The sequence below is a fragment of the Leptidea sinapis genome, chromosome 41, assembly GCF_905404315.1.
Source record: "Leptidea sinapis chromosome 41, ilLepSina1.1, whole genome shotgun sequence".
In the NCBI taxonomy this organism is placed as follows: domain Eukaryota; kingdom Metazoa; phylum Arthropoda; class Insecta; order Lepidoptera; family Pieridae; genus Leptidea; species Leptidea sinapis.
In genome coordinates, this window is record NC_066305.1 from 1,835,108 (window position 1) to 1,859,896 (window position 24,789).

At 36.5% G+C, this 24,789-nt stretch overlaps 2 protein-coding genes across 9 annotated transcripts in view; one reads left to right on the forward strand and one right to left on the reverse strand.

Annotated features, from left to right (window-relative positions):
• LOC126976528 (transducin beta-like protein 2) overlaps positions 1-24,789 on the forward strand; it is a 191,807-nt gene that overhangs the window by 62,309 nt on the left and 104,709 nt on the right. Inside the window, exon 3 of one of the 8 annotated variants that reach the window (XM_050824904.1) lies at positions 3,726-5,065. The exons of the other annotated variants lie outside the window; for them this stretch is intronic. Coding sequence (XP_050680861.1) covers positions 3,726-4,900 — 1,175 coding nt within the window. The 3' untranslated portion in view covers positions 4,901-5,065. Of the gene's footprint in view, positions 1-3,725; positions 5,066-24,789 lie in introns of those variants that run through there. 8 annotated transcript variants of the gene reach the window in all.
• Positions 1-24,789, reverse strand: part of LOC126976525 (tripartite motif-containing protein 2-like) — a 211,586-nt gene that overhangs the window by 30,323 nt on the left and 156,474 nt on the right. The window lies entirely within an intron of this gene.

Genomic DNA, 24,789 nt, shown 5'->3' on the forward strand with positions numbered 1-24,789 from the left:
TGTCTAAAAAATACATAAAAGATCGGGTCACACACAGTCAATGTCGGATTTCGTATTGGATAGTCGTGAAACGTAATTTTAGACAAATGTACCGAAACCTTGGCAGCCGTTCGATGAACTTTATGAAACGGGTTCACTTTAGTTCGCTAGCCTTTATTCCTCTACAAATATGTACAAACGAGTTAACGCCTTAATTCATTTATGCATAATGTTTAAACGTACATTATTAATTGATTATTATTTATTAATTTGGATTTCTAGTTCTTATTCACACAACAACAATTTGACAATTTCTAACACATAAGTTTGTGTGGTTTTTTCGTCGCGAAAAAAAGCCCGCTGAGTTTCTTGCGCCCATTCTTCTCAGGTCTGAGGCAGCCTCTTTTGAATGGGTGGTAGTTTTTGACGTTCAATAAGTGATTTTAAATCCTATTTTGAATAAAAATATTTGAATTTGGATTTTCCGCCGGAGGAAAGAAATACCGCCCACAAATGAAGTACATCTCGCTTGTTTGTGAATCTCTGAAATGATTATTAATTAATTCCGCTTATCATTATTGTTGGTTACCTGATGAAGCTCAAAGTATAATATCATCTATAAAGAAAAATTATTTTCATTATACTGTAGATATTTCGTCAGTGTTCATTATTGTAGAGTTAAGTAGGTCATGTTATACAGCGTGCTTCTAATTAGGTCGCAAAACGTGTATAAACTATTCAGTTGACGAACAAAGCGAGTCATTTTCGCGTACCAAAAGTGGTTATTAAAACCGGCGATGAGATGAAAGCGTATATTTCGATTGATTGCAAGTTTCGAGACACATTCAAGATGTTAATTTTGAGAAACGTGTTTTCTTTCTTGTGTACGTGACGCGAGCCTCGTCCTGCCACGGGTCCTTTGTTGATGCAATGCATCTTTATGTCAGCACTTGATACATACCGAAGACCCCCGCCTATAGTTGTTTTGTATTACTACAGAACTAATGATAAGGATTAATATATCGTATTTGTGCAAACGGCTTTTACATTGCCGCTTTAAAATTGCTTATTTTGCAGATATTAAAATGGATATAGTATGTTATCTGTTAGAGATAGGCATATGTCATCGCGGACTTTTCTGTAGACCTATATAAGATGCGAAATTCCACCATATTTTGTTATATCTGAAAGGGTTTAGACAGCGTTTTCGTTCAAAGCTTCCAGATGGCTTAATTTTTCCGATGTCTTCAACAAATTAAGTTAATATATAGAAAAATGTAAATAAAAACTTAACAAATTATATACTAAAACCTTCCTCGAGAACCACGCTATCCAATAGGTGAAAACAGCATGAACAGTAGTAGTTTTTGAGTTTATCGCGAAAAGACAGACAGAAAACTGACGCAACGGAGGACTTTGTTTTATAATATGACGTGATACTAATATTAAAAAGTGGTAAAATTAGTGAGGTAGTATGGACTAATCTCTGGGTCTACATAACCGATTTTGAAAATTATATTGCCAATAGAAAGCTACATTATTTGTGTCATATATATATAGGCTATATTATAATTTTCGTGGTTGCAAAGCCAAACTTTTCTTACGAAGTTGCCTTAACACTGAGAGACATAGGATTTTCCAATCCCATGTCTCTCAGTCTCTATGTCACTCACCAACAGATATCGTACCACTGGTAATTGCGAATAAAGTCGCGGGTAACAGCTAGTTTATTATATACTAGCTGACCAGGCAAACGTTGTTTTGCCATATAATTTTTTTTATATTAAGACCGTTTCTTGGACATTGTATCATTACTTTACTTTTCTAAAATAAAAGAATTTTTCTAAAATAAACTTAGCCTATGTTACTCCTTATTACATCAGCTACCTGCCAATAAAAGTCCCGTCAAAATCAGTTCAGCCATTTCAGAGATTAGCCGGAACAAACAGACAGATAGACAGACAAAATTATATATACATTCATATATATATAGTAAAAAAGGGTTACTTCAATATTACAAACAGATACTCCAATTTTATTTATATGTATAGATGACTGTGTGGTTCGAACCCTGGATCTACAGGATAGGCAGTCTCGACTCTTGACTCTCGACTATGGATGACGTAAATATTATGAAACGGTTCCCGTGTACACGGTGAAAGTGTGACGCAAACCCTCCATATGCTTTGTTCTTGTGACTACTACGCAGTAATGCTGCGAGTACTTTCTCTATCAACATAAATTCAGGAATAGTGAAAGCAAGCCGCGAACACTGATACGACCAGATCAATGCCCGTCCTTTCTCAACTATCGCACGAACCCTGTGCTAAGTGTCAACATTGCTATCTTACGCGCGAGTGTACTCTGTTATTTATAAGCTTGGCTTCGATACTGTATGAACTCGATTACGTAAAATTCAAAGTTCATTTTAGTAATTAACAAAACTCGAGAGTATTGCGATCTAAGTTTTAAGACCAAAGTGTAGTTTAACTTTAGGATTATTACACTGTTAAGGTGATTATAATATTATACTACCTGACCGGACAGACGTTGTTCTGTAGATAATGAAAAAATACTGTTTTATAGGAATTTGCCAATAATATTTCAAAACATCAAGAATTATTTCGTAAAAAATACTCCCTGTTGTTATGATGAAATTGTTTCACAGCGGAACTGTCAAACCGTGCGTCATTAAATTCTCTCATAGAAAATAAGTCAATACAAAACAAATATTGAAAATTAAAAAAATATGGGTATTAATCGAAATAAAAACTATCCTATCTCTCAAGTTGGACCAAACTGCACTTTGAGAAGTAATCCCTATAAAATCCGTTCATTTGTTTAGGAGTCCATCGCGGACAAACAACGTGTCACACAATTTATATATATTAAGAACGGTGACAATAACAAATCAAAATAGATAATTAGAGCAGTGGTGACATAAGTAAAGACCATTTTAATTTATGTGTGTTATTGTTTTAAACTCATTAGAATACAATTATTATATTAGCTAATGAGATGAACGATAAACTAACTAGTTTTTAAACTGATCGACAAGGCGATAACGTGAACTGTAACTAGTTAGTGATAATTATATTTGTAATTAAATTTTACAAACTTCGCAGTAGATATTATACTAATAAATTAATTGAATGACTTCAATTTTACTCAAAATTATATTAAAGTTTTTAGGTCATGGCGTTAGGTACGCTTTATTATAATTAAACATTTTATTTTATTTTAAAATTAAATACAAAATTATGAATTTCATAAAACTGCCGTGGGTATTTAGCGTATTAGTTTAAATATTGTTTGTAGACCTCGTATTGTTTACATTACATTCAAATCAAGCTGTTCTTAAAATCCAACAATATTTGCAACAATAGTTATGTCTTTATATCCCCTTTTAAATGGAACCGGACGCGTTGTAAACATAAGAAGTTATTGTTGTTTAGAAAAACTAGAAGTGGCCGGTCGATGGGCAATGGGCTTGTCCCGTTAGTTCGCGCGACGCGCTCTACCTACGGAGTACAGGCTCGCCGGCGGCTGCTCGGCTACGTGACGTATACGTATAAAGCGTGGGCTGCCCCACCACCGCGCCATTAGTATAGCGCCCGCGCGCGCGATTGCACGTATTTACTGATTACTCAGTCCGGCTCCGCGCTCGCTCACTCGACTCTATGTGTATACAGGCTCACCAAGAAACATGCATCTGTGTACTCACTGGCACGATTGGTTTTATCAAGAGCCCACCGCGGGCGGCGCCCCGGGGGAGTCTCCCGGCGCCGCAGCACGGCGGCGCAGGACGCGCGATCGACGCCGCGCCACGGCCCCGTCGCCGCCGCCGACGACGCCGCCGCCCATCGCCACCGACCAACTAGTCGAGGCCTTGCGCCCGCATCTGCTGTCTCCCAAGCGGATGTGGGCCCTGGGCTACCCGCTGGAGATAGAGCCCAACTCGTGCAAGGCCGTCGTCTATGTGAACCCCCCGCCGCGCCCCAGACCGCCGCAGTTTACATCCTTCGACGTGAACGCTCCCGAGTTCGTTCCCGGCGGCTCCCAGAGCGACAGCGGAAGGGGCTCGCTGGGTTCGACCCCGCGATCTGAGAGTGACGAAGAAGCGGATGCAGTGGAACACTTGTGTGTGCGTTGTGATAAAATGTTTCGAATGACTCGTGAAGGTGAATATGTAGTTGAAGAAAGTTGCGTTTATCATTGGGGTCGCATCAGCAGTGATTCGCGACACACGTGCTGCGACGCGCACCTTGGCTCGAAAGGCTGTAGTACGGCACGGTTTCACGTGTGGAGTGGCACTCGGCCGGGGATGAACGGACCTCTCGAGGGCTACGTGCGGGCCCGCTCCCCTAGAGGGGGAGTCTACGCGATAGACACGGAAATGTGCTACACGACAGCAGGTCTCGAACTGGCCAGCATTGCAGTGATAGCAGCCGACGGTCGACTCGTCTACAGATCGCTAGTGAAGCCTAGCTCTCCCGTCGTCGACCACAACACCAGATTCTCAGGCATCAGGCCGCGCGACTTGGCGCGCGCGACCAAGACGCTACGAGACGTACAAAATGATATTCTAGGATTTGTCGGAAACGATACGATACTGATTGGACACGCATTGGAAAACGATCTAAGATCTCTGAAATTGTTGCACAGCGCAGTCGTTGACACGTGCGCTCTGTATCCTCACTCTAGAGGCTTCCCCTTGAGGAGATCTCTGCGGGCTCTCTCGCAAGAGTTGCTCGGACGTAGTGTACAAAAGAGTAGCTCGGGCCACTCGCCGCTCGAGGACGCCCGCGCAGCCATGGACCTGGTGCTTCTCAAAGTGCACGAGGAGCGCGCACAGAGGAGCCGCGCTTCGAAACAAATACCCATCCTGCAACCGTATGATCCCTTGATAAGTGCCGCCTAGCTTTAAGTGATATTGACGACTTGTTTGTATACAATTGATTGTTGAATGTGTTATTGATGATTCTCATTGAACATTGATGTGGTATTACGTTGACGGAGCGCGCGTACCGAACTGTATGTGCCTTCGAATTGCACCTGGGCAATAAACGTAATATTTTTTTTTTAATTCTGTTGTTTTCTTTATCCATCACTTTAGTATTTACGCATCATTGAATATAAACAAACAATTATGAGTTTATTAAGTGTAGAGTAAACAAAAATATTATGAATTTCAATGAGTTGAATGATTAATGCACAACATGCTGTTATGTGTACAGTGTACTACCGTCATATGATAGAGACTTTCACTTAACTGGATTTCACTACTGCATAACAAACCGCTGTTCGCTCGCATGTGGCTGAATATTTACACTGCTAACTCGGATTGAGGTTATTCTTGTTTAGATAACTCTTTTATTAACCGACATCAAGAAAGGAGGAGGTTCTAAATTCGTCAGTATGTTTTTTTCTCTCTCATTGATCTTTATTTCACTCATTGATGATAATGATTATACAACAAAGAAAGAAAAACTATGAAGTGATTTATAATTTTATTGGAACAAATTAATTAATATATCGTATTTTTGTTTACTATCACGAATAATCGCTTCCCATAAAGCTTCGTCTATGGTAACTGGTAAGTATAAATTTTTCATCATTAAGGGTCCTTACATAATTTAGTTGTCAATCAGATGGCTAGAGTGATTTCTACACACTCAGTCAAGATTTCAGCTGTCTAACTATTATATACAGCCCACTGACAGACAGAAAGGACAGACGGCGGAATAATCTATATATATAAAAATGAATTGCTGTTCGTTAGTCTCGCTAAAACTCGAGAACGGCTGGACCGATTTGGCTAAGTTTGGTCTTGAATTATTTGTCGAAGTCCAGAGAAGGTTTAATAGGTGAATAAATAGGAAAATGCTGCAAAATTAAATAAAAACAACAAATTTGTTTTTCCTTTGATGTGTCCATACATAATTACTATGCGAGAATTTATTGACGCACGGTTTGACAGTTCTGCTGTGAAACAATTTCATTACGACAGCAGGGTGCATATTTTACGAAGTAATTTTTGATGTTATGATATATTATTGATAAATTCATATAAAAACATTATTTTATTTATTATATACAGAACAACGTCTGTCGGGTCAGCTAGTAATAATATATTTTATTTGACAAACACATGAAACATTACATTGTTACAAAAATAGGAATAAAAAGAAAGATTATAACTAAAACTAACTTAAAACATATTTTACAAAGAATAAATAAATAACTTTCCCAAGATATTATATAACAGCTGTGTCAATCAATATCTATTTTCTGTCTTTTATCATCTTGGTACGGAACCTTTTTAAAATCAAATAAATTATTAAAAATAATATTATATATAATTATTATAATATTATATAATAATATTATTATAATAAATATGATACCTATGTATAAGAGATTTTCACGTATATAGTCACTCATCACGATATCTCTGGAACCATAAGGCGTAGAGACTTGAAATTGGTAGGAATACTCCTTTCGTCGAGTAGAGGTCAGCTAAGAACGGATTTTACGATAATACCCACAAGATTTTTTTTTTATTATGAACAGAACAACGTCTGTCGGGTCAGCTCGCGTTCATAAAAGAGTAATTCGCGACCATAAACTTGCAATAGATTAGCACATAACAATATATAAATCATGCGAGAGATAAGAAAATCTCTAACGGAGATACAGAGAGATAAATGGAAAGTGAATCTATTGTTACTGTAATATATTTTGATTGACAAGTCATAAACAGTAAGCCACGCTCAGCATTATAGCACATTAGATTAGTATTTTGAATATTAATAATTAATAATTTTAATCTTCTACCACATTTATCACGGGGAGTGTTCCGAAGAGCTGTTTAACCTGATTCCTGCCGCCGAATTCCACCTTCGCACGACACGCCACAAGTTAGGATATCATCCCCACCATCTGGATGTGTGGCGGTCCTCCACAGTGCGGTTTTCAAGGAGCTCTCTTCCTCGTACTACAAAGTTGTGGAATAAGCTTCCTTGTGCGGTGTTTCCGGGACGATACGACATGGGTGCCCTCAAAAATAGCGCGTAAACCTTCCTTAAAGGCCGGCAACGCTCTTGTGATTCATCTGGTGTTGCAAGAGAATGTGGGCGGCGGTGATCACTTAACACCAGGTGACCCGTACGCTCGTTTGTCCTCCTATTCCATTAAAAAAAAATTAAACCATTAGCTAACGCACATTTTGACAAATCAAAATTTGTCACGCATTATCGGCCTGTATGGTCGTCTATACGCCAGTTTATTGTATGTATATGGCTGCGACAGAACGTATGGAGCGTAACTGATAACGAACGCGCTCTGTGTGTGTGCAGATGTTCAGAGGAGTATGTTGCGACCAAGCTCATACAATGATAACAACAGCTGACTCTATAGGAATATGACTAATGATGGACGCTTTATACTTTTACTCATGTGTGATTCAGCTTGTGTCTTCGTAAATGGAGCGCCGTAGCGGTAAAACATCCTCGTATCGAGTTTCAAGGTGTTTCGTCATGCTCGGTCACAATAGAATAAATAAGTGTTTCGCTTAGTTCTTCAAGTTGGTTCATTATGGGCTGGGCCGTTACTGGAGCCAGCTTATGTAAGCTGCCAAGCGACGACGTAATTATGATGAAATTTCAACAAACTCTCGAACCGTTATTAGTGTTAAAACGTTGGGAGCTTGAACTAATTAGGCGTGTAATTGTGGTTTTTTTGTTGAACGACGAAATGGTATCTCTTATGAATATTTTTAGTGTTTTTGGAGTGAAATTATCCGATGTAACGAAAAGCGACAATAAAAAGAGACAGGCATAAAATTCATAATATTTAATGTGGGAGAATATAATGTAGGAAGCATAATGCAGTGTTTTGGTACCAGGCGATCATAGTTGAAGAAGAGATTATCTTTTGTATGACGCGAATATATCTTGATATATTCTGACGTCATGCGCACGACGTATTACTAGTTAGACACCAGGAGAACATAAATATGGTAGCGGTGATAGCAATGTGTCTTTCATACCGGTTGTAATCATGTGTCATCCTAGCAACATGTACTAGGACTTTATATGCAGTAGAGAGGTTCATGCACAACGCAGGTTTTACGTATGACATATATGTGTACTTTGTACGCACGAAATTTTTTTATTATATTTTTTAGTATAATTTAATGCTCTAGTATTAAATTATACGGGTCAACATGATGGTATTTTATCACCGCGGTCCATATTCTCTTGTAAGTCAAGATCGTTGCCGATAACACATTGGCACGTGGCGGGCGAGGGTCGACCCGGGGACACCGTGGTGAGAGTCAACGGTTCAACCTACTGCGCCACTGACGCTTTTACAGTACCTACAGATTAAAATAAAGATTATTTCAGCTCTTATTAACTTGTTGTGGTTTTAATGATTATTTTTTTTAATGAAAAAAGAGACGAGTCGAGCAGGATGTTCAGCTGATGGCAATTGATACGCCCTGCCCATTACAATGCAGTTCCGCTCAGGATTCTTGAAAAACTCCAAAAATTCTTAGTGGAACTACAATTGCGCTCGTCACCTTGAGATATAAGACGTTAAGTTTCATTTGCCCAGTAATTTCATTAGCTACGGCGTCCTTCAGACCGAAACACAATAATGTTTATACATTACTGCTTCACGGCAGAAATAGGCGCCGTTGTGGTACCAATAAATCATTATCTAGCGAATTATTATCTTAACAACACGAAAGTAGTGTATGTATAGCAATTATTATCCACACCAGACATACCCTTGTAGCCATATTTTTTGTTAAAAGACGTTTTTAATAGTTGTGCAAGAACAATCGATTTGCGCTGTTGCAGACAACCCTGAAGTCCCGACAAGGACAACCCCAGCATTACCCTAAACAGGTTATAAGTTGTTTGAGTATATTTAGCCCACTGGCTGCACCCACAAAGTGACGCGCACACAGTTTTGTTTACATCGATATTTGAGGGTATTTGCAAAATCTATAACTAATTGCGCAAGTTTTAGCTGTGGTGTGTATATATTCTATAAGCCTTCAGTTATTATAACGTATATTTGAGTACGAAATACAAGAGAAAACGCACTTTTTAATTAATCTTTCAGTTCTTAGTTACTAAAGTAATATTTAACAATTTAACTCATTCTAATGAAGTTATGTAAGTATTCTAAAATTAATTTGGATGTAATATCTTAATAATATCCAAGGTTTAATTTTTACCATTATTCTTGCGTCGTCATCTCAGAGGTATTAAATAGTTACATAAAATGAATGGAATTCCATCATAATTTCCTGACATGTTTTATTTAGTATTTTCTTTGATTAACGCGAGTGTTAGACATTTAAATAAAACACTGCTTTAAGCATTAAAACGCGTGTAATTGTAACGGTTTTACATTAAAATGTTTGCCCCAATTTTTGTATTTTAAAATACAAGAGAGAAGATCGTCTAAAATTATCTATTATTATTAAAAAAGAAGAGGACACCGTCAGTAAATTTTGCCAAAAACCATGTGTGTACAGCAAATACCACCTCAGAGGAAATAAATGGCGCTAAACTTCATAATGACAACTATGACAAATACTATCTTTGACTCATTTCATCCGCAGTCCCCCTGAAAACGAGATCTGGAAAGGTCTTGAAACGTCGGGTTGACTAAAATAAAAATGTAAGTTTTACGCAAAAAATCTAATGTAAAACCGTTACAATTACACGCGTTTTAATCCTTTAAAAGTGTTTTTTTTAATACTGAAAACTAGTTTGTCTGTTACTATTAACTACAATAATATCTTATATCACTCACGTGTATCAACAACGTGTATTCTACGATGGAGATGAACACATACAATATTATATTATAGTTTTGCCAAATGTAAACAAGGTAGTCAATAAAATGCTTTTTAAGAATCGTTTTCTTGGGTGAGTATTCATGAAGTATATCTTGGAATGAGTGCATCGGCCAGAAAGGCTAACGCCCTTACGCCCGGGCGTTTTAAAGTGTTGTTTTGCCAAAATTTATCTACCTAGAGATGTTTGTATCAAATTGAGTGTTTAAATCGACGGTAAGACGCAATAAGCAGATGTTATGTTGAAACAATGTACAGAAATGTGGCGACGTAATTCTTAAACTTGTTTTGAGTGAATTAAATTAATTATATTTTTTTAGGTAAGTATATACTATATATGTGTAATTCTTTTTAATATATGAAGGGGCAAGATTCACTTGTGATGGGGAGTAGTGAGGCAACCACCCATGGCAACGTCCGCCTAGTGATATTACTGGGCAAATGAGATTTAACATCATTATGTCTCAGGGTAACGAGCGCAATTGTAGTGCCGCTCAGAATATTTGGGGTTTTTCTAGAATCTTGAGCGGGTGCAATGCAATGGGCAGGGCGTATCAATTACAATCAGCTGAATGTCCTGCTCGTCTCGTCCCTTATTTTCATTAAAAAAAACCAGAGGTCAAGAGATGCGTTGCCGGCCGTGAAGGCAATATGCTTTGTTCTTGCAGGTCCCTAAGTCGTGTCGGTTCGGAAAAACAGAAACCATAATTATATTGATTCCATTCCGTTTTTGTGCCAGGTTTGTAGAGTGCCAGACGTGAAATTTTGACACAATGTCCGGTGGTGAAATTTCGATTTTCATTTCTAGATACTTGATCATAAAATTCTTTGTTATTTTTTTTTCTTTGGTAGATAATAGAGCCCCATAACATGCACTGGGAGCTCGTAAAATTGCAAAATCTTTTATAAGTAAGGGTTTACTTTAAAGTATTCCGTGCCCAAAATGTAACTAACGAACAGAAACCTTATTACTAAAACTCCGTTGTTCGTCCGGACGTCTGCACACCTCGTTAACTCCAAGTCAACGATAGCAACAAATAAATAAATAAAACAAGGTAGCGAATAACAAAATGCCTGTCATGCAAAAAAACGGTAAAGTAGTGTAACCTCGTCAAGGCGAGGTCTCCTTAATAGCCTAAACAAATGATCGGATTTGGTACGGCCGAACCATCGGACGCGGTCTGGTAGCGGACATATTCGATGGTATGTTGCATTGCTCATCTCACAAAATTATTATTACCTTCCGGAACAATTGGTGAGAGGCGCTGGACTTAAGGCGAAGAGTAAGCAGAAAACACGCAAACATGGTGTTTTGTGGTGAAAGTATAGCATTTGGAGCTATGAACACTACTTAATCCTGTTACATATATCCTTAAGTCTTATTTGTAGGTTGCTTATGCTTGCTGTTGGTTATAGTTAACACTGCCGAGCCTTTTTGAACTACCACTTTTCTTTGAAGTTAAACAAGTTTTTTGGCATGGCGTGACGCATTTTTTTGGTACTTCTCTCAGAAAAGTTATTCTTATAGCTTGTTCTTTTTTGTGTAGGTTCATTTATTCAGATTAGTAGTGTATAACGAGGATTGTAAGCATATAAACTGTTTTCCACCCAATAATTTTGAAAATATTGGCTTTGTTACATAGATGGCGGGCCGGCAGCCGTGAACTCATATCGCTCAAGATCGCTGGCATTTAGTGTCGCCTTAATTAGTAACCTAGGCGCTTACCGGACCGTCCGCGTCCGGTTATCCGGCCGTACCAAACCCGGCCATGTGTTTAGGCTATGAGTCGACTCGCAGTTAATTGTTTTTTAATCTACCCTCAATCCTGAATGTGTAGCACCATGAAGACTAGATGAGAAACTTGGATTTATTACGCATACATTCTGTTATACTCAGTTCATTAAGAAGTTAATTATAGGCAAGTCACGCACTTGTAAATCCTTTCTTCTTGGCGGAGTATACATACGGGCTTAATATAACTCGATCATTAACTAAAAAAGCGTCCAAGTGCGTCGAACGATTGGCTCAGTTGTTAAGACCGCTCAGACGGAACGGAACCCGATAGGCGCGGGTTCCAGTCCCGCATTGTTCATAAATTTTGGTAACAAATTAAATTTGTACAAATCGCATATTAATATAATATTGAATTAATGTGTGGTAAAAGTTCACATGATTTCCGGTTATAAAATGACTACTTATCTAAGAATATAAAGCATTTAATCACACATGAATCAGGGACACGAAATATGTATTATTTTAATCATTTAGCACAAAAGCTTAGTTCCTACATCGATAGCGTTGATAAGAGTAGTAAAATGGTGAAGAGCGTTGATTTCTCAGTTATCTTATCACAAATTATGTTATATCAATGTTAACTTGGCCTTATGTTTGGAGACGAATGAATTCAGTAACACCTTGGTGTAGTAAAGTTATGCATGTGATGTCAAATTTTTTTTTTATCGTATAATATTTTAAACTTAAGTTTTTGGATGGTTGGTAGAATGGGTATCGGCACGGGACGTGAGCGCAGATAGGAATTGATGGTGAAAATTAGGCTTTAAATTTCATAGACTTAGTCTACTCAATACGTTAAGGCGCCAAGAAATACGCCAAACCCATTATTGAAACCATTTCTTAACGGTTTCTATAAAGCTTTTATTTTTACAAAAAATAATGATAGCATATATTCAAACAAAACAGAACTATCAATAACAATCTTATAACTATATTTACAATATGACTACCTACATAAAATTAAAACTATCATTACGTGGAACGTCCCAAGAATACTGGCAACAAAAATAAATATATATCTACAGAATATGAGAAGAAAACTATCTATAATAGAAATTGCGAAAAAAATTCACTAAAGTACCACATATTTTTAAAGTTGGATCCATGTTAATCATTCAATCTAGATAAAAATTGTATGAAAAATTATTTACTGTTTACCAATACTATTTAACATGATATAGTTGTGTTATTTTTATAAAGAAAATTGTAATGTTTGTAATAAATTAAAAATGCTTCTTATTCTGAATTAAAACAATGGCGATCTTGTACGAGGGAGGTAACCTAGCTCGGCTCAATTCCTCAAGGTCGTCGGCTCGTACCCTCGCCTTAAGAGGTAGATTGACGAGATGGATTGGATAAGTTGAAATCTTGAGTGCTGAATACCTGGATACTATAATTTCAGTTCATTGTGGCTTCGTGTATTATATCTATATACTTTTATTATATTATTTCTTGATTTTTTTGTGTTTGATCACTTAACACTAGGTGAACGTACGCTCGTTTATCCTCCTTTTCAATAAAAAAAAAACAAGAATGCTAAAGCGAAGGCGTGTTATCATTAAATATCTTTGAACGCAGCCTTACATATTTTCATAAATACAATAAAGTTTTTCAGCCTAATGTTCTATTTTCAATATTTAAAGTACCTTCCCGTCCTTTTCGTGAAGTCGTTGGACGCCCTGTGCGTTATAGCAAGGCATATATTATCATATATTTTGCATAGCACTCTTCGAGTGACGTCTGCCCAGACGTAGCATTTTTGTTGTGTGACGTCACTAAGACATGTCTTGCTATAGATCCAATAAAAATGGTGGCGACCTAGAAGAGACTATTAACAAAAAAATAACTATAGCACAACATTCAAACTTAAAGTACTTAAAAGAGTAAAGAGGACTAGTTTCGTAGGCCTATGATATATATAAAATATACAATATATAATAAATAATGAAATGCTGTTCGTTAGTCTTGCTAAAATTCGAGAACCGCTCTACCGATTTGACTAATTTTGGTCTTGAATCATTTGTGGCAGTCCAGGGAAAGCATGAATAAATATGAAAATAATCAGAATGAAATAAAAACAACAAATTTGTTTTTCCTTTGATGTGTCCCCCGTTGAGAAATCAAATTGAAAGAATAGTTTAAAATTAAAATGAGTAACTAATTAAAAATTTTATATCTTTCTAACTTTCTCATAACTGCAGTTGTTAAATATCTATCAGATTATTTATAGAGCTAACTCAAGTGCTAACCGTAATGATGAGCAGAGAGAGCCAGATTAAGAAAATAGTCGCATTGTTATGCCAGAATTGCATTTTTAGTGAGTGACAATGAAGTATATAGATAGGCTTAGAATGCAACGAGTTCGTGCATATCAGAAAGCTTCAAATTGATTAACAGACTGTATGATAATTGATTCAATAAAAGAAGGATTCCTTTTGTTTATTTGACGTTTATGTCATACAAAAGTTTAGGTCTTTTTTTTATCGATTGAGGCAGTACGAAGTCTGCCGGGTCAGCTAGTAATAACTAAAAATATGTCTCTTACAGAGAGTCTTAGCAAGTCTCGGTGACATCACAGCCACAGTTAATTATTAATGCAATGTGATATAGCGCTATACTTGTCTTTAGTCTGTCGTTTGCTATGCTAATGTTAATATCGCTACATATAATAAATGAGTGTGTGACTGCTCTCGCGTGCTCTCGAGGAATAACGTTCTGGGGAATACCTAGGTGTATAGAACACACAGTAAATGGGATTCTCGCAACCGGATTGCATTATGTTAATTAAATGGCGTAGCACATGGACATATAATTTTGTTTTTATGAAAATAAGGGACGAGACGAGCAGGACGTTCAGCTGATGGTAATTGATACGCCCAGCCCATTACAATGCAGTGCCGCTGAGGATTCTTGAAAAGCCCAAAAATTCTGAGCGGTACTACAATTGCGCTCGTTTCCTTAAGACATAAGATGTTTAGTCTCATTTGCCCAGTAATTTCACTAGCTACGGCGCCCTTCAGATGGAAACACAGTAAAGTTTACACATTACTGCTTCACGGCAGAAATAGGCGCCATTGTGGTACCCATGATCTAGCCGGCATCCTGTGCAAAGGAGCCTCCCACAAATCCCACATCTGCAATACCCTGGCTCTGATGATGATAATACGGAACACTTTTCTAAAAGGCCGGCAACGCTCTTATTTTCTCGTTTCCTCTGGTCATACAAATATGGGAGAATTGATATCAGGAGGAAATTTACGAAGGTAATCACTTAAACTCAGGTGACCCTTGCGCTAATTTCTCTTCCTCGTCGTAATTATAATAAGATATGCCCCCAGTGGCTATGATAATATCCTTTCAATACGTGCCAACTGCCGATGTTATTATCTTATCAAAACCCGTTCACATGCCAAAACTAATAAACTAAATATTCTACGTCTCGTGTGTATCGTTAGTCAGCTTCTTAGAATCAGTCGGAGAATACTCAGCACATTATAACGCGTCATGTTTTCCAGTGATATCAGTTCGAGCTAATAAACATTACGTAGCTATTCGATTTCGTGTTACTCTTGAAGGATAAAGGTTAAAATAATTGTAACGTTGGCTTATTTGGTAAAAGACATTCATTTTCTCAAAATTGATTCCTTTAGAATTTTTGATGTCATTTCTAATATACTAGATACTACTACCACTTCGGAAACAAATGGCGCTCTGAGAGAGTAGAAGCGGCGTAAGAAACTCTTCCAGCATTCTTTGCGCTCTTTTTAATAAAATATGCAATATTGTACAGTCATTGCTATTGTTATAAAATATTCATAATCTAGTCCCAGGCTGTCCGAGCACTTAAGTATTTAGCTGTGGAGTATTAGGACTTACGACAGAGCCATTTTTTAATAAAACATTTAAATTTATTTAAAGATAATGCCTGAACAGTGGCTGGGACTTTATTATAAAGTGCATACATTTACCCTTAAAGCTATCATGTATCGAATGAAATGTGATAGCGTAAATCATGGGACAGGACAATTCTTTAACGGTATAAATGTATGGAGTTAGCGGAAAAGAGCTTGAAAGAGCCAATTATAATAATTACTGTTAAAAATGTAGGTAACTGATTTTACGCTGCATAATATCTACACATGTCGCCCCTCGCACCTCACCAAGATGGCCGCCGCCGGTGAGACCATGATTTTGCACATTCAATGAGACCACTCAAGAATCGTTGCAAAGCCTCAATCTATATCTGCACCATGGTACTATCAGTTATGTTTTTATTATTTATCTGATAATTTATGTTAAGAAATAAATACTCCATTGAAACCATACTTTTGTTTTAAAGTATGACCCCGGCAACAAAAAATGAGACTTTTATATTTAATTAAGTAAGCAGATAAAAGATAAACGAACAAATACCTTGATAAATAAAATCGCAAGCTTGAAGGTGTGAAATTTGAATTTGTGAAGAACATTCAGTTATGAATAGCAGATTAAAATGTTACTTGGTATGTAACAATATTCTATAATATAATTATTTTCGCTTACGAAAGATCAAGTTTTCTTCCAGCACTTTAGAAAAGCGTGTAGGAACTAGGAATTAAGTAAAAAATATTTGTTTTTGTTCATACCGCTCATCACTGTCGCTCCTCTTATGTCATTTACGCTAGTGGAATCAAACTATGGGAGCTATAACTCCTGTTTAAACACAATTAATTATCCTTCCCAGCAAAGCAACAGTATGAAGAACTCTTTCTACTAATTCCATTTCAGATGTTACGATAGTAAAACTGATTTAAGTTAAAGTTTTTCTTATGAATGATTTTTTGATTGCATCGGACTTATAACACAAAGGCGACTACATAGTGACGAACGCTTTCAGTTACCACACTAGGACCACAGATCTTATATCATTATGACATTATTAACTGGCCAATAACGTTAATTTGTGATCATTATCTGAACAATGAGCATTAAGTACCCCGCTCCCACATATATCAGTTAAATGAATTTCATGCATGCGAATGTATAAGTAGGGTAGGGAACCAGGTAGTGTAGGGTAGTTTACCAGTGGTCCCAAACCTTTGCACAGGATGTCGGCTAGGTTATGGGTATCACAACGGCGCCTATTTCTGCCATGAAGCAGTAATGTGTACGCTTTTCTATGTTATAAGGTCCGAAGGGCGCCGTAGCTAGTGAAATTACTGGGCAAATGAGACTTGACATCTTACGTCTCAAGGTGGCGGGCGCAGTTGTAGTGCCGCTTAGTAATTTTGGGTATTTCAAGAATCCTGAGCGGCACTACATTGTAATGTGCAGGGCGTATGAATTACCATCAGCTGAACGTCCTGCTCGTCTCGACCGTTATTTTCATTAAAAAAAAGTAGGTCTTATACCTAGTAGTGGGTTTAGTTAAAATGGTCCAAATTTGTTATTATAACATTTAACAGCAGAACAATTCAGTTAAATAACTAGAACTGCACGTGTACACTTGTCATTGGAGTCGATGTATAGTAGGAGGGCAGTGCCAATTGACGTATTCTGTTAAAGTTCACTGCTCTGCAATAACATTATACCTGCGCTGCCACTGCAGTGCAGCTGCAAGAATCCTGCTTTCGCTCTGCAATATTGATACTACAACAAGTAATTAATACCTTATGATCAAATACATTTCTATGTATGAATGAATGAAACTATGTATGAATGCATATATTTGACTAATAACCGAGCCAGTCTTGAAAATAAATACGGTATGTGCTGAAGATCAAAAAAAAGGAAGGGAGACCCCTTAGTCGAATAGAGCTGACTTGACCTTAAAGAGTGTTGAATACCGAGCGTGACGACTCAGTATCCATTCAATGCCTACAAAATAAAGTACTCAGTGCGCCTTAATAATCCCTTTAAACAACTGTAACAGAATAGCGATATTAACAAAAAGTGGGACCACAGAATAAATAAAATAATAATGATAAATTGGTTCACCCAGTCGAAAGCTTTGAGGTAACAAACATAAAAAAATACGTCGAATTGAGAACCTCCTTTTTTGAAGTCGCTTAAAAAATTATGCCGTGCCTTAGTAGAATCGACAAAGTAATTAGTAAGTATAAATGTTAATAAGCTAACACTAAACACGAATGTTTAGACTTCTATGGTAAACAAGAGATTGTAACAATATTTCGTAGTATTCAGCGCTCGTGCGTAGGCAGATCATATAAATCATATTTAAGAAGCAACAGGGCTGGTGTATTAACAGCAACTGATTTGAATCCTTATCATTTAAACAGTATGAGTCATAATCGCAGTTATCAGTGTAGTGGTTTGAGACAAAACAATACTTGTTGCACGGCCATGGCGAGGCGTCCAGAGTTCGCTCCACGTCAATATTTCACAACGAGTTGCACAAAGCGCTGTGCGGTTTCGTCAGCGTTCGACCCACGAGGAACCCCATCGCACTACGATTACTGAAGCCTACGCAATGTATTCTGCCTTGAAGCAGTCTCGTTTCATATCAGGTTTGGTTGATATAGTTATTTTTATGTCCGCCGTCATCGGCGGAGTATGGGCCTCACGTGGGGATAGATCATTAACCCCGCCAATTGCAACAATTTGCCACTCAATCATATCTGATACTGGGGATATAACAAACATAGGCTCCAATGGTTCATTGCCCTGTCGTAATTAATTTATCAGTTTCAATGCTGAGAAACACACAGCTATTGTTGCATAATTAACAGTAAATAAATCAATAGTGATTCCACTAAGTTCAATAAATATTGTGGAATTGAATGTATATACGTTAAAAAATAAAATAAAATTTTATTCTCATTCGGAATGTACTAAATTAACATAACACAAACACAAAACCGGATCGATGGGCCGACTTACTACGACTCCAGTATTGACCTCGTTGGAAATTCAATTTTAACCCAAAAAACCTATGACGTCAGTGGCAGTTTCTTCACAACCGCATTTGGAAAGATTCACAAAACGAGAACATGAAATTTATGTATAAAATGGCAGTTTATATTCGAAAAGTTAGATGTACCGTAGGGGCATGCACCGGGTTTTTTAGCAAGGTAGGCACAAAACTTAATTGGTGGGTATTCTTTGGTTATAGAATAACAGATAGCTATATCCTAAACCAACTTTAACACTAGTTCTAAATTTATTTAGGTTCTTAACGAGGTAGGCACTGTTTAATTGCCTACCGGCCGTTTTCAATAACATATCTCAAGTTACGGAAACATTGATGTCACCGTTTAATGATAAGATCTTATCTATATATGTATATGTTATGTCCAATATAGTTATAGTCCAATGCTTTATGTCGATAGATAATTGAAATGTAAGTAAGCGTAAAAGGATAGATTTGTCTACCTCTAATAAGTTAAACTAAGGATAGATACCTATCTATATATATTGAAAACGGCCGTAAATGGTATGCACGCCCCTGGTATGGGTATATAGGTAGCTATACCCTACAACATGATACATTTCTCTAAGTAGATAATAGTATTCGTCATAATTATAACGAAATAAGACATAAAGATGTTTAAAGAGTACCAGAGCCTCAGACCTTGCTTTTTATTTGCTTGAGTTAGACAACTTTTTGCTCCGACCGACTGTTGAAATTACATGTCGGTTACGCGATATGCGGCTTGATTATATGTTTATTTAAATACTTAATATATGATACACGATACTACCTATATGTCAGATGAATATTTATAATATTTAGACTTCGTCTTCCAACTTCCTTGTTCCCTTGAAAGTACATTGAACTGTACGCCATGTATCATATGTAATATATCGTTCATTACTTTTATATATATCTATAGGTTTCGGTTTTTTTATTTTTTATTGTTTCCCCAAGTCTCCGAGTCTTTTTAAATACTTTCGCATACGATATAACTATCAGAGGTTTTCGGGTGTTCTCTCCCTCGTTCGCAAAGCAAGTTGCTATTTCAGTTTCTTTTTAGGGCACTGCTGTTTGTCCGTCTGTTCGTCTGTCAGTCAGGGGGTTGTGGGTATCATATAAATCGTAATAGTTATAAAGCTGAAACTTTGACAGTGTTTATTACTACTACTTACTATTACTTCTATAACAATATCGGAAATAGCTGTTTAGCATTTTTTATTTTCAAATTTTTTCTAAATTTCTATTGCCTAATGCCAAATGCAAAATGCCTATTTCTGTCATGAAACAGTAATGTGTAAACATTATCGTGTTTCGATCTGAAGGGCGCCGTAGCTAGTGAAATTACTGGGCAAATGAGACTTAACATCTCATGTCTCAAGGTGCCGAGCGCAAATGTAGTGCCGCTCAGAATTTTTGAGGCTTTTCAAGCATCCTGAATAGCACAGCATTTTAATGGGCAGGGAGTATCAATTACCATCAGCTGAACGTCCTGTTTGTCTCGTCTCGTCGTATTTTCATAAAAAAGTATCATAGGAGTAATAAAGTGTATTCTAATCCGCGATTTTATCATTCTGCCGCTTGTCTTCCTTCGTTTAAAATACAATTTTGACGTTTTCATCCAGTGACGTATCGATAATAATATTATTTTATTTTATCAGCCCGCTGCGTAGGCCAACGTCGTCGGTTCGAAACGTGAATGTTTATAAGATCTGGGTCAAACTTACCGACACCGCTTTCGGAATATCTAATCATGTTTTATAATTCCGTAGTGACCCAAAACTGATTGCCATATTGATGTTTTATCAATACTGGATGCAGAGGTTATTTGAAGATTATATTCTGTTTAGTATTATAGTAACATATATGTAGGGTACTAGGTATATCACTTGATAATTATTGCGGAAGCTTGAACAGTATTATGATAACTGATGCAACTTACATAAGTATACTTTGAGCAATCGGACACGCAGACTCTGGTCTAAACGTGGATGATACGTACCTATTTCAAGTTTTGTGCGATTGTGGTGACCCATTACCGAAAAAAAACCGGCCAAGTGCGAGTCGGAATCGCCCATGAAGGGGCAAGTAAATTATGATTAAATTATTTTTTTATTAGATTATGAATAATTAATTAGATTATGATTAAATGTTTTCTCTATTTATATTTTTTATTTTTAACCGACTTCAAAAAAGGATTAGGTTCTCAATTCGTCGGTACGTTATTTTTTTATTTTTTTAGCTTTAACATGAAAATGAAAAACGAGGCTGTGACATACGGACGGACAGACAGACAGACAGACCTGACGAATCCTACAAACGACGAACCCTAAAAACAGTTTTTGACACACGTTCAAAGTGACGACTAAATTAAAAATGTCCTGTTATGCTATACTGTAGTGACAAAAAGACAAGGACTATCTTATTATTAGAGACTAGACTTAGACTTATTAAAGGATATTTATACTCGGAGTAACTTAATAATTAAAGTGGTGAAACGTACCTACTGAAAGTTATTCTGAGAGTAAATGCAGCGAATAATTTACACCTGGAATAATTATTCTCATATAATGACACCGTTGGTGAAATAGATCCTAAGTAACGTTATGGCACACAATTAAAAAATCAACATTCAATAGTGCCGTTCATATACCTATATATATATTTTATTTCAAATAATAATGAACTTTCGGATTATAACTTATTCTTTTTATTTCCTAAGGTATTTAGTCGATGAATTTAAACACATCAATGGTACTATTATACATATTCATTGTCGGGTCACAAAAAAGTCCAAATAAATGAATCATAAGTTTTTATGGTCGTGTGGGCAAGTGAAGGCAAACTTGTTTCCGAGTACAAAAACATTCCAAGGGAACCTATGAGATGTACGTGTAGTTTATGTATGAGGAAAATATTAATAGCTACGTCAGACGGAGGCTGCGGTCACGTTTCTTATTCATTTTGTTATTACATATTTTATTAATTGTTGTACAAGCACGGACTAGTAAAAAAATAAGGACTCCGCGCCGTGATATTAGCAAATGAAGCACCTTTATGCTAGTGTGTGTGTGCGGCTAAGTGGTATACCAGTTATAAAAAATTTTCTCCCTTAATTAATCATATACCCACAAATACTTTCATAGTATTGTTTTTACACTTTTTCACAACGTACGAAGGCATTTTTAAAATATTTTATTGCGACGAAAACTGATCTGTCACAGACGATGGCAAATCTCTGGCGGCCGATCGGCTTGTATTAGTGTAAGTGTATGCGTGGGGCTATGTATTTACACGTTCACCGGCTTCTTTTGGTGCCTCAATGTTATGTAAGGTGACACAGAGTCCTTTTTTTACTCGTCCGTGAGTACGAGACGTTTTGTAGTAAATTATACATACAAATATAATGTAAGTGATTGTAATATCAAATTAATTCATTTTTAGTGATATAAATGCACTTGTAAATCAATTTTTAGGGTTCCGTTTTTTGCCATTTGGCTACGTTATAGATTTGTCATGTCTGTGTGTCTGTCCGTGTATGTCACAGCAACTTTTTTCCAAAACTATAAGAACTATTACTGTTGAAACTTGCTAAGCAGATGTATTCTGTGAACCGCATTAACATTTTCACACAAAAATAGAAAAAAAAAGTTATAAACTCAAATTTTTTTTTCATCAAACCCATGTGTGGGGGCTGGCATCTATGTATAGGTCTTCATAAATGATATTGTAGTTTCTAACATGATTTTTGTCTAAACTGAATAGGTTGCGCGAGAAACACTTCTTTTTTGCCTTTTCCATTTAAATAATTTAATATAATTTTCCTTTATATATATATTATGTTACTAGCTGCTACGGAACTCTAAGTTTTATGATAACAATTTTTAATTCATTAACATAGTAACTCTTTTTAAAAGTTAGATTTTGTGATGTGAGCATAATAGACTAATTATATTTTAGAATTTTTTTCTTGAATATTATTAAGTATATCTTAGAAAAAAAAATCCCTTAACTACGGTCTCGTTCTTTTGTTTTTGTCTATGATCTGTAGGTACATATCAATAACACTGGAGTCTCTGTTTGTTATGTCAAAATATCAGCTGGATATTATTATCATATGAATTTTTATCCAAATGTTTTAGGTTTCTTTAGTGTTAACTCCGCCAATATTTGTTTTTGAACAATTCGACACGTATTTCGCCTCTAACGAGGCATCCTCAGAACATGTTGACTCGCCAAACTCTGTGGATAGTGCAAATCTTACTTGGCAATGGGCTGGTCACGCGAGAGACGATTCCTGGTGCAAGCCAGTGAGAAGCGCTTAAGAGTTGGAAAGATGAGATAAAACGATATACGGGGGCGAATTAAATGCATGAATCACAAGATATATGATACATGGTGATTACCATTGAAAAACATTCCAGGAAGTAAAAACATTACTGTTTACTGATTTTGTGAGCACTGGCTGATGATACGATTATACCTGCTACTCCTTTTAGTATGGATAATGAATAAGGCTTTACGTGCAGTAAAATTAAAACCCCCGACTTACCCATTCAATGGAGAAGTAAACGATAGGAGATGTTAGATACACGGAAAGAGTCACTGGCGTCTGCTTATAATATATCCCTACTAATATTATAAATGTGAATGTTAGTTTGTTTGTTACGCTTAACGCCTAAACTACTGAACCGATTTTGATAAAATTTAATACAGAGATAGACAAGAGCTTGAGAAAGGACATTGGCTACCTTTTATCACGAATTAAGACTTGGCGGGGTTGAAATACGGGGTGGAAGTTTGTATGAAAGTTCGTCATTATCGAAGATAACACCAAGAAAATTTGTATTTAGGCACTTGATAAGAAATAAATAAATATTTGAAGCGTTTTTTAAATTTAGACCTGTGTGGGGGGAAAAGGGGGATGTATGTTCTATAGTTGGTAGCTTATAAAAATGTATTCACCACAGAAGTTTTTTGTGTATTTTTACAAGGTTATTAAGATATTAAAAAATAAAAAAAACTGTCCAAAGTAAGTATTGGACGCGCACGAAGTCGCGTGTTAAAGCTAGTAAATATAGTAAAAATCCTAGTTAATTTCCTAATATGCAAATATTGGGGTTGAGCTGGTTATCAACTGTAAAATAGGTCCTGTAGATGAAGCCACAACCTGAGAGTTGAACAAAAAGCAAACAGAATTTTATAACGAGGCGGTACTCGAACGGTTTGCTCAGTTAGAGCACCGGCACCGAAACGCCAGAGGTCGTGGGTTCGAATCCCGCACCGTTCATAAAATTTTGTTTATCAAATTTTATTTGTGAACTATAAATAAAATTTGTATTCCTAATCCCATAAGTCAGGTATCACTTATGAAATTATATTATAGAATTGTTTCATCCTTTCAACCAGACCTTTAACTGTAGCGAACTGTCTGCTGTACGTACTTCCCAAGTTGTTGCGTCATGTTAGGACCCGAAGCCGTCCTCGTAACATCGTAGCGGTAATTACGCGTTTGTATAAGGTAAAACGTGTTCGGAGATTCATCGTAGTCTAGACAGCCGACCCAGTAGTGATGTCCTGCTTTGAAAGGTGATAAATGATACAATCGCAAATTAAAAAAAAGTAAGTTGAGTTTCGTGCAAGCCTTTCTCTCATGCTTGAGGCAGTTTTGTTATCTATCTATTTATATAAGAGATTTCAACGTATATAGTCACTCATCACGATATCTCTGGAACCATAAGGCGTAGAGACTTAAAATTTGGTAGGAATACTCCTTTCGTCGAGTAGAGGTCAGCTAAGAATTTTACGATAATCCACCCACAAGTTTTTTTTTTTATTATGTACAGAACCGTCTGTCGGGTCAGCTAGTTATTTATATTGTAATACTAGAGCTGACCCGGCAACTATTGTATTGCCGTATAAATTATTTTTAGAGTTAGACCGTTTCTTCGACATTGCAACATTCCTTTTTTTTTCAAACATAAACGTAGCCTAAGTTACTCCTTATTACATCAGCCAATAAAAGTCCCGTCAGAATAGGTCCAGCCATTTCAGAGATTAGCCGGAACACAAAGACAGACAGACAAAAATTTTATAAATGTTATTTTGATATATATATTCATATACATGAAGTAAAAAACTGTTATTTCAATATTACAAACAGACACTCCAGTTTTATTTATATGTAGATATAGATGTAAATATTGACTGTCAATAAATGATCGCTGA